Genomic DNA, 10,434 nt, shown 5'->3' with positions numbered 1-10,434 from the left:
CTCACCGAAGGAAGTGTGGAGGGGTCGAAGCTGCCATGGTTTCATACACCGGTGGGCCGTCCAGAGGCTCTCACCACCAGCCGTGCCGTGGATGGTAGGACGTCTGCTACAGGCCCACACAACAGGTGTCCCCCAAAGCCCCCAGAAAAATAAAGAACCTAGGCCGGCCGCTTCAAAGCAACAGGTTGCTTTTTGGATGCCTTACTTCTCCATCAGGAAAACTAGCAATGAGGCTTTACCTGGCTGTGGGGGTCTGGGGTGAAACTTCGATAGCAAAGCAGATGTTTTCTGGAGTGTTCTTACCGGTGCACGTCCACTGGGAGCTGTCCCCTGGAGTAAGGAGCAGGCAGGTCTGGGAGCAGCTGGCCTTGCCAAGGGCGTGTCCTTCAGCTAAGTGTACAGGGACCATGTGTCTCAGCTGATTGCTCCCTAGAAGCAAGTTGCCACTACCTAAGTGGGCAGAAGGGGCTGCAGGAAATGCAGGGCCCAGGGTGTCCCCTTCCAAGACTGGGGAGTTCCTAGATGCAGCCACCAAGCGTCCCTCCAAGCCAGTGTGAGTCACACACAAGGACTTGGCACTGGCGGTGGGTGAAACTTCAACTTGCCAGATGTATCTGCAATCCTTGAGTTTCCCCTGTACTCTCTGGGCGTCCAGAGACAACCCCTCATTGGCTGCTTTTTCTGAAGCCCTCTTCAGGAAGGCCGTGGAAGTCCCTGAGCTGAAGCGTGGGGGTGCAGCATTGGACTCCTCAGTCTCCCACGGTTCTCACCTTTCACAGTTGAGTAAAATTGATGAGCTCTCCTAAATACCTGTCTCCAGCTACAGGCCCCACTTTCCAGAAGCTTCTTTCTGACTTTAGGCACACACTGACAGGTGTGTGACTCTTGTGGCTTTCTGCAGACTTGCTGGTCCTGGACACAGCACTGGCTTAGTAGGCCGAAAGCCTGAGTCAGTGGTTCTTAATTCTGGCTGCCTATGAGAATTACTTACAGAGATTTTTCTAGAGATGCCAAAGCTTTACCCTCCAGAGGTTCCAGTTCAGTAGTTTCCAGCCAAGATTCTGCTGAGGTTTCCTGGGGCTCTTAGGTAAGTCTTGAAGCACCTGTTCCTTATCTGTTGAACAGGGATCAAGATAACACCCTCCCTGTCTTACCTGTGATTGTCAGGATCAGAAGAGATAAAGTATCACAGGTGCTCTGTAAAGTGCAGTTCAGATCTTAAGGCGCTCCTACCCTGCCTTGTCTTCCTCCTTACCCCCAGGATTCTCTACCTCTTTCATTAACTCCACGTCCCAGAGTAGACTGTTAAACACCACACAGCCCCGAGATTCCAGTCTGCCTCCGCTCCCAGGGTATCCAGCCACAGGTCTAGGTTGTTCCATGTCCCCTCAGACTTCCTGACCCACCCCAAACAGCTGATAGGCGTCTTCGCTGTGCAGACTCCCCTGGACACAGATGTTCCATGTCCTCCCAAGAACGGAGCCTAATCCTGTGTCTGCAGGATGAGCCCATCGTGGGGCAGCGGGAGCTTTCCTCGGGGCGTCCTGCAGGTGGCCCTCGGGAAGGTTTGAAGGAAGGACAGTGCCTGCGGCCACCTCCGCTGTCATCCTGCTGCTGCTTTATCCCTTCGGAGCCCTCCTCCACCAGCACCTTCTCCCCCCCCTCCCTGCCAGGTCCCTGCAAGACCCACTTCCAGGGATGAGTCCAGGCAGCTGCACCTGTGGTTTTCAATAGCCTTTATTTTGTAAACATCTGTGTTTAAAATAGATGAACCCTGCTCACAATTCATATGATGGACCCGAGACACAGTACATGAAGCTCCCCCGTCACAGGGAGAAGGGGGTGGGGGACTCAGGAGCAGGCGGGGCTAAGTCTCGAGACAGCAGGTGCAGAGGTGGTGACATGCACACAGGCCGAGGCAGCCTGTGCTACAGTCTGGGCCCCAGGCCACCTCCTGGACTGGAGAAGTTTAAGGGGGAGGCCGATTCTGGTTCCTGGCGAGCACAGCTGCACCGTAAAATCCCACTTCTCCTTCCACCCCCATACCTGTCCCCACGTGTGGCCCTTGTGGGCAGGGCGCATCGTTCTGTAGAATCAGATTCCATGTTTTCCCTTCCAGAACCCTGAGGGTACAGTAGAAACACAGTCCCTCTTTCCTGAGGGGGCAAAGAGAGACGGCGGCTGGTCTTCTGGGGAAGCCACAACGCAGTCCACAGGTCAGAGCCAGAGCCCTGTATAACTTCTCAAGTCCTTGGCCAGGGGTCGGCATGACCCACTCCACATCCCCTGTGTGATGCTGCATAGGTCTCAACACCCCAGGAGTCCGTCCTCGGGGGCAGCCCGGCCAGCCATGGCTCCATCCTCCAGCCAGCCTCTCAGCTTCTCACTAGCCTGCCACTTGTAACTACTACTGCTGGCCTCCTCCACTGCCTCCGCTCCTAATCCTGGGACGCCCCTCCCGCTGGCTGTTTCCTGGTGTAATAGGTCAGCGGGGAAGGTGGTGGCTCCATCCCCGCCCCCCTTTCTGGAGGGAAGTGGACGCTTCACGTGCGCGCGCTGTGGGCTTGGTGAGTGCTCAGTACCTGGCTCTGCCTTGACTGCAGCCCAGCTGATGTGTGGCTGAAGAATGCTCCTCTGGCCAGGCCCTCTCCCACTTCGGGAAAGGCTGGAATGTGACACGTTCCTGCTTGCAAGGGCCCCCTTCAACTACTCTTGGGCCACAGGGGTTAAAGAAACTTCCCGAACACAGCACTCGGGAGGGGGGTATTCTTTTCCCTCCACCCTCAAGCCGACACGGGACAAGATGGACACATCGTCTGAGGGTGCAGCGAACACACCAAGCACCTCTGCCATGGCCGCCTCCTCTCTTCCCAGGAAGCTCTGGGTCCCAGGAGAAGCTGGAGACCCAGAGAGTTGGAGGCAGGGCTTACCCTCTGCCAGGGTGTCTGGGGCAATGCCCTTCTCCCTAGGAGATGGACGGTGGCCAGGGAGGCCTAGCCGCTCTACTGTGCACGCCGTTCCTGGCCAGCTCCCCACACGCTTAACTGGACGCAGAAACTGGCCTCCACCTACTGCGCACCCCTTTCTGGAAAGCACGGTTGGCATGACAGAATCCCCGGCCCCAGGGCTCTTCTTGTCCCTGACCCCTCAGGCCTTGGCCCCATCGTAAATTCAGAAGCCCAGGTCAGGAGGAATTGTGTCCCCGCTGCATGGGAGGTAGAGAATGGAGGTGACTTCTGACCCCACCGCCTCTCATCCTTTTGTTTCCTTCTCGGAAGCTCCCGCCTCCAAGCTCAACTCCCCAGAGAGGCAGGCGGGTAGCTAGGCAAGGCCAAAGCTCAGGTGGGGGCAGGCAGAGGTAGGATGGCCCCAAGTTGGGCCGCAGGGCGGTGTTTCCTTCCTACCTTGACGCTGCCCATTCCCAAGTCAGTGGGGAGGCAGGGCCATGGCGCAGGAGGGACGAGAAAGCAGCACCCTGTGGCCTTTGGCCCACCCGCGAGGCAGGGTGGGGGGGTCTCCCTGGAGGGAGAACGAAGGAGCCTCCCATGAGTCTGGGTCCATTCCCTGGGACAGAGGAGGGAGGAGGCGGAGAGGCACCAGCAGCCACACGGCGGGACGCGGGAGGGGTCTGACACGAGACACACCGGAAGGGACAGAGAGAGAAGCAGAAGGGACAGCAGAAGGGGACAAGATGCCGGAGCAAGGAGCCTCCACGCAGTCTAGACTCCAGTCTGGGTGTCAGCTGGGAGCTCGGGGCAGTGAGGCGGCTCGCCGCGCGTCGCAGGGCCATGGCAGGCCTGTGGCTGGGGACACCTCCGGGAAGAGGGCTGGGGCAGAGCTGCGCTCGGGGCAGCCAGGAGCGGCAGCCGCCGGCACCAACGGGGGTCAAACGGGCGGTCGGCAGCAGGGCCGTGCCCAGGTTCCCCCGCCTGCCACGGGCCTCCCGACGGAAGGGGGCATCGCAGGGGCCCACGCAGGACTCTCAGCACCAGCAGGCTTTCGAAGAGTTTGCCAAGCCCTCTGGCTTGCCCTCCTCCTCCTCCAGCTCGGCCAGCGCCAGCTCCTGGCCAGCTCGCACCCGGAGACCCTCCAGCTCCTTCCTGTGGGCCCGCAGCACCAGCTCCGTGAGGCGCGTGAACGACTGGGAAACAAGGCACCGGTGAGGCCCGGCCTCCCCCTCCACTGGCAGCCCTGCAGCTGCCCAACGGGCGAGGCAGCCACTCCTGGCGCCTCCTCCTCCAGCCTCCCACACACCCAGCCAACAGAGTGGCAGCTGGCCTCACACCCTCACCTCCTTGATGTTGAGGTTGGTGCAGGCACTTGTTTCATAGAAGTCCATGCCATACTCCTTTGCCAGCTGTGAGAGAAGGACGTTTCTGAAAGATGGCCAGGAAGGGCAGTACCCCATGCTGGGCACATGCCTCTGCCTCTGTGCTCAAGAACCCCAACTCAAAAAAAAAAATTTTTAAATGGCACAAGTGTCAGGTACTATTTAAGCCGGGCTTGGTGGCTCAGCCTGTAATCTCGCGCCTCTGGGAGGCTGAGGTGAGTGGATTGCCTGAGTCCGCGGGTTCGAGACCCGCCTGGGCAGCGAGACCTCATCTCTACAATAAATCAAAAAATCAGCCAGGCGCGGTAGCGTGCGCCTGTAATTCCGGCTACTCGGAAGGCTGAGGCAGAAGGATCGCCGGAGCCCAGCAGGTCGAGGCTGCGGGATTACTGCTGGGATTACTGGCTGAGCCAATGAGCCCGGCCCAGGCATCGTTTTTTATACCAAGGAATCTACTTTACTTTAGGTGCTAATGGAATGCCATCGACTGAAGAGGGAAAGAAAAGCCCTGGGGGCCCCGGAGCAGGATGACCGGAAGGTCACTCTGCCACCTGGATGTCCCCTCGGCTCCATCTTCTGGCCTTCCCCGCCCCTTAAGGAGGCCAGAGGGTAGAGAGTGGGACCAGAGGGCCATCTCATGCATGTGACATGGCAGCCATGCCTGGATGCAGCATGAAGAAGCCAGTGTCTTGAAGTCCTAGTTGCTGCCCCGGGGCGACCTGGCCCTGGGAGAGGGGCTGTCCCGGGGGTCTTTGCTTCCAGATGGACCCCAGACACTGTCTTGGAGGACAGAGCGAGCCCTGAGGATGGCCACCCCCCAGGGCCACAGGGAGCCGTGGGTGAGTGGGAACACCTGCCGGGATGACCAGGACTGGCCCCGGCTGCCCACTTACCTGCTGCCCTTGCTCCCTGCCCACCTGCCGCTTCTGCTCCTCATCAGCCTTGTTCCCTATGAGGATCTTCTGGACACCCTCTGGTGCATACTGGGGACAGACAGTAGGCAGGAACCATGAGTGCCACCCATAGTCCACCCACCACCAAGTTCAAGAGCCCCAGGGGCAGGATGTGCAGACTGGAAACGGGTGCCGTGGATGACCCCAAAGGGGTCACAGCTGGGGGCGGAGGACTTGCTGGCTACCACGGGTGCTTCCTTGGGTTGGACCACGGTGTCTCAGCCAGAAAAGACACTGGACACCAGCCCAGCCCTTGTTCCACAGACGGGGAACTGGAGGCCCGGAGGGTTCAAATGGCTTGGCCGGGGCCCCGTGGCCACTGCGCAGAGTCAGGACTAGCCTGGACCTTGCCGCCCCACCTGGTCCCAAGACAGCTGAAAGGGGCATCACAGGGCAGGCTCAGAACTAGCCTGAGGAGGACCCTGCCACAGATGCCAAGCAGGAGGGCCGCCTCATCCCCCCACATCCTGCTCAGCCGGGGGCTCCATCTGGGGCTGGTTTCCCGGAACCCTCCCATGCAGCCCTCACCCTGGCCGCCCCTCGGAGGCGAGACGGCGCTCCTACCTCGTCCACATCGCTGACCCACTTCATGATGTGCTGATAAGAGCGCTCGCTGCTGATGTCATAGACTAAAAATATCCCCTGAGAAAGGGAGAGAGATGAGGAGGACACACAGAGCACACAGGCATGGGCCCGTGGGGCTCTGGGGCCCTGAAGGCTGAGCCCTGTCTCCCTTCTCCCTACTTGGCTTCCAGAACCGTCTCCTTTTGCAGACCCACCACTGCCGCCCCCCAGGCCCACCCCAGGTCTCTGGGGTAGGAAGGCACCACATGCCTTGACAGGGGTCTGGCCCAGGACAGAGGGTGGCCGGGTGAGTGTGGGGGCTGTGTGCGGTAGGTGCTCCAGGAATGAGTGAACGAGCCATCAGCGAATGCTGAAGAAGTTCTCCCGTGGGCGGTCCAAGGCCCGGTTTCGGGGGTCAATGACACAGATGTCTCCAGCACCCAGAGCCGGGAGCTGGCAGCGTCCCACTTCCAAACCCTGAAGACGGTGGCTCACCTGGGCCCGCCGATAGTACTGCTTTGTGATGGTCTGATACCTCTCCTGCCCCGCTGTGTCCCTGTGGGAGAAAGCCAGCCCCTCAGAGGACCAGGGACCCCAGAAGCAGGTGGGGGTGGAGCAGGGGCAGCGCTGGGAGACCCTGTGCCTTTGCAAGAAAACCGAGAGAGCTGTAGGGTAAGAAATCAGGGGTGCTGGATCCCCAAGGAAAATTCAACACACCAGACTCTGCAGGCAGAGACCTAGTACCTGTGTAGGTGTTGACAAGGTCTGCAGAGCCTCAGCAGCTCCTGCGACCGCTCTCCTGGCAGACACTAGGAGCCACAAGCAGAACTGGGCCATGGACAGCTCTCTCTGGACTAGGAGGAAGGGATGCTGCTACACCCCCAGTGCCCAAGAGGTCTCTGAAGGCGATGCCCATAACATGCCGGAATCCCCAGGCAGCCGCAGACGCTGGCAAGGGCAGCGTGTCCAAGACCCAGGCCAGAGAGCCACGGTGCTACCTTGTGGCTACTTGTGGAAATGCACCCCAGGTCCCATCCTAACTGACAGGTGTGTGCACACCCCTCCCTCTGACCCCACCCCAGGGCTGCACAGCCCGAGGGTGAAGTCTAGTTCTGGGACACACTCACAACGGTTAGTCTGCCAAATGCTTCTAATCCCTGCCCTGTGGCGACTTGTGGCCAAGCCATAAAGGTTCTGCAGGAGACTGGAGAGGAGGGCTCACGGGAACAGGCACTGGGCTTCCCGCATCCTGGAGGAAGCCTGGGGTTCACACAGGAGTCAGCTAAGGAGCAGCCGGCCTCGCCCCTCCTTCCCCACTCACCAGATCTGTATCCGCACTTTGATGCCATCGACCTCTATGGTCTTCATCTTAAAGTCAACACCTGGAGAGAGGAGGAAAGCGAGAGTGAGGGAGTATGCTGCCGGAGCCGAACGGGAAGGGCCGGGCGCACACACTCATGGGGCGCCTTTGGGTTAGGCTGACAGGAATGAAAGTAGGTAAAGGCCTTTTTTAACCAAAAACGGACCCTAAGACATGCCTGCCTCCCACAGGAAAGGGCCTGGGGGAGGCAGGGTGGACCTGGGGACACTGACTTCACTGTCACCTCACTCAGCAGCCCAAGGCATCCTGTCTGCCCCGTGGGAAGTCCTCCTGCTTATACTTCTGGAGCACCACTTGGGTGGCCTTCCTGAGAGTCTGATCCCTGGGAACAGCAACTCCCCTTACTCGCCCGTCTCTGGCTCTCTGGTTTATTCATAGCCAGGAGGGGTCACAGCGAGTGTGGGAAGGCATAAGGACAAGAGGAGGAGGACTGTCCAGCCCAGGGTTGCGTCCAAAGCCACAGCCCCAGCCAAGCCCACCAGGAAGGCCCCCCGTGGATCTCCGCTGCTGACTTGCCCGTCTTTCCCACAGGAAGCGCTGGTGTCTCCATCAGGCCCTGAGTGGGCATCTGGGCGGTGGGCGGGGAGGGGGTTGCTGCGAAGTTGAATGAGACTGTCCGGCCTGGCCAACTGCAGCTATTCTAGTGCAGGTGTCCAGGAATGATTGTCACAGGACCAGACGGAGAGGCAGTGGTGTGGTGCATCAACCCTAGGCTCCTTGGCCCAAGGGCTGGAGCAGCAAAGCTGCCACAGGACACAGGAAACACAAGGAGTTTGGCAAACCCACCCAGCACAGAAGCGCACTTGGGGGAACGTGCAACAGAAGCCATCAATAGCAGCAGGCTTGACTCAGTGACCGTGGATGTTTCCACATCCGCCTCTCCCCATCCCAACGGTGCCCAGTGACTCGAGCATGCCTAGTAGCTGAATGACATGCACATGTGCGTGTGTACCTGGTGCCAGGTCAGAAGGGGCACGTGTCAAGGCAGAGCTTTGGACCGTCGGCACCAGGGGCACTGCCCGTCTCAAAAGCCCCATGGTGCCCACCCCAGCCCTCCCACCGCTCCACCTCTTCGCCCGTCCCTCACCAGGTGGGAAAACATTTCCCCTATCCATCCTGTCCCCAGCTTTCCACAAATGCAAACAGATTCAATTCTGTCTCTTCCTTCCCACCATAGAGACCAAACATGTAATGACAAGGGAGAAACAGATTCGGAATGGATGACCTGCACTAAATCAAGTTGGTCACACGTGAATCATTTTTGCCTGCCTGAGCTGATTCATATCTTCTGAGCTGTACTTTTCCAAATGGGCACTGTCTGGCGGCCATTCTTCCGTGTGTACAGAGAAGGGTGGGGGGCGGAGAGGTGGGAGGGAGGAAGGGAGGTGGGAGGGAGGAGAGAGACACCTGGCCTTGGTGGGAGGCTGGAGCCTGCTTCTTCCTGCCTCCCTGGCACAGCAGGGAATGGAAAGATCCCTGTGGTGCCATGGTGCAGTGGCCTCTCCCAAGAAGAGCCAGAGATCTTGGTCATTTTGGAGTAGCATGACAATGTATGACTGGCCTAGCAAGGCTGGCCGAGGGCAAGACCTTGTGCAAAGCGGTCACAGGGGTGGGAGTGAGGTGGAGCAGGGAGAAAGTTTTATTTCTTTTATTCCACAGACACTCATGGGAACTTAAGACGCACCCTGCACAGTGCTCAGTGCAGGCACAGCAGTGAATATGACGTGCCCTTCCAGAGCTTAGTGGAAAGGAAACAGAGGCCCAGAGAGGGCAGTAACTAGCCAAGGTCGGCACGGCATGGGCAGAGATTCAAGCACAGTCTGTTGATGCCAGAGCGTGGGCTACCCCGGCACCATTTCTTGGGGGAATGAGCGGAGAGGTTGACTAGGCACGGAAGTCCTAATGCTGCGTGGTGTCCTGTTCCCTTGTGGATCCTAGGGGAGGGCTTTGCTGGAGAGGAACTTCCGGGTAAAAGGGAGAAGAGGGGATAGAGGGAGGACAGCAGGCAGGACGGGCAGGAGGGCAGGAACTGCACTTGACTGAGGCTGGACTGTGTGGCCAGGGACCAAGGCCGGGGAGTTCTGGGACTCCCAGCACCCCCCACGGCTCCCATCTTGCCACCTGGGCCCTACTGGCTACACAGTTTGTCGACTGAAATACATTCCCACGTCTCTGCCTTCTGAAGGGTCTTCCGTTCCCACCCACGGCTTTTTAGTTTAAAAGAGGCTGACAGCCCAAGGACCTCAAGGGGAAGCTGCCCCTTCTGTTCTGGTCCTATACGCCCTGGGCCGGGTCCGCCTGCCATGGAGCCCTGGCCTGCAGTCCCTGTGCTCGTCAGGGCGGTGTCCTCTGTGTGCAGCTGTGGGGTTTTTCCACAGCCGGGCTCGGCAGGGCCAAGTCGACACCGGCTTTGTCCAATCTCTGCAGACCCACGCCTCCCACCTCGGCGGCCCTCGTGGCGGCTCCACGACTGCTTATTCACACGTGTGTCCACCTGTCACATCCCACAGCCACAGCTGCTGTTCTCCCACAGCCGGCACCAGCCCCAGCCCCAGGGTGCCCCACCCTGCTCCCAAAAGGACACCTTCTCCATCCTCTCCTGAGATCCCCTCCTTTCCTCAGCGAGTTCTCCCTCCGAAGCCTCCCCTCTCACTGTCCTTCCTACCAGCCCCCCTTGTCGCATAGTGAGCATCCTTGGGAAGGAGACGCTTTCTCTGCCCACCTCCACCCCCGTGGTCTCCCATCTTGGTCCTCCGAGGCAGTGTGGCTCAGCTTCAAGGCGCACACACAGCACTGGGGAGCACGTGAAAGCACAGGTGGGATTCAGGAGGTGTGGGGAGAGGCCCCGAGAGGCTGCACCAAGCTCCCGGGTGATGAGGCTGCTGCTGGTTCACCCGTGACACTTCTGAGATGCAAGGTTCTAGGATGGCGGTCCTCAAAGTGTGCCCTGGCTTACAGTGTCAGCCTCACCTGGACTCGCTAGAAATGCAAATCGTGGCCAGGTGCAGTGGCTTGCGCCTGTAAGCCCAGATCTTTGGGAGGGCGAGGCAGGAGGATCACTTGATGTCAGGAGTTCAAGACCAGCCTGGAAAACATAGCAAGAACCCATACCTCTAAAAAAAATTTGTTAGCCGGGCTCGGTGGCTCAGCCTGTAATCCCACACCTTTGGGAGGCTGAGGTGAGTGGATTGCCTGAGCCCGTGGGT

At 59.4% G+C, this 10,434-nt stretch overlaps 1 protein-coding gene across 2 annotated transcripts in view; it reads right to left on the bottom strand.

Moving 5' to 3' along the window:
* Positions 1-7,236, bottom strand: part of RAB15 (RAB15, member RAS oncogene family) — a 12,839-nt gene extending 5,603 nt beyond the window's left edge. Inside the window, exons 1-6 of one of the 2 annotated variants that reach the window (XM_021718771.1) lie at positions 7,169-7,236; positions 6,343-6,403; positions 5,848-5,925; positions 5,224-5,313; positions 4,292-4,357; positions 3,749-4,141 (exon numbers count right to left, since the gene is read on the bottom strand). In XM_021718771.1, coding sequence (XP_021574446.1) covers positions 3,983-4,141; positions 4,292-4,357; positions 5,224-5,313; positions 5,848-5,925; positions 6,343-6,403; positions 7,169-7,215 — 501 coding nt within the window. In that variant the 5' untranslated portion in view covers positions 7,216-7,236 and the 3' untranslated portion in view covers positions 3,749-3,982. Of the gene's footprint in view, positions 1-3,748; positions 4,142-4,291; positions 4,358-5,223; positions 5,314-5,847; positions 5,926-6,342; positions 6,404-7,168 lie in introns of those variants that run through there. The other variant, XM_021718770.1, reaches the window with a different exon arrangement.
* Between the last annotated feature and the right edge of the window lie 3,198 nt (positions 7,237-10,434).

Source organism: Carlito syrichta, unplaced genomic scaffold (genome assembly GCF_000164805.1).
Source record: "Carlito syrichta isolate Samal-C Ts95f unplaced genomic scaffold, Tarsius_syrichta-2.0.1 Scaffold313438, whole genome shotgun sequence".
In the NCBI taxonomy this organism is placed as follows: Eukaryota; Metazoa; Chordata; class Mammalia; order Primates; family Tarsiidae; genus Carlito; species Carlito syrichta.
This window is presented reverse-complemented; position numbering and strand designations above follow the sequence as displayed.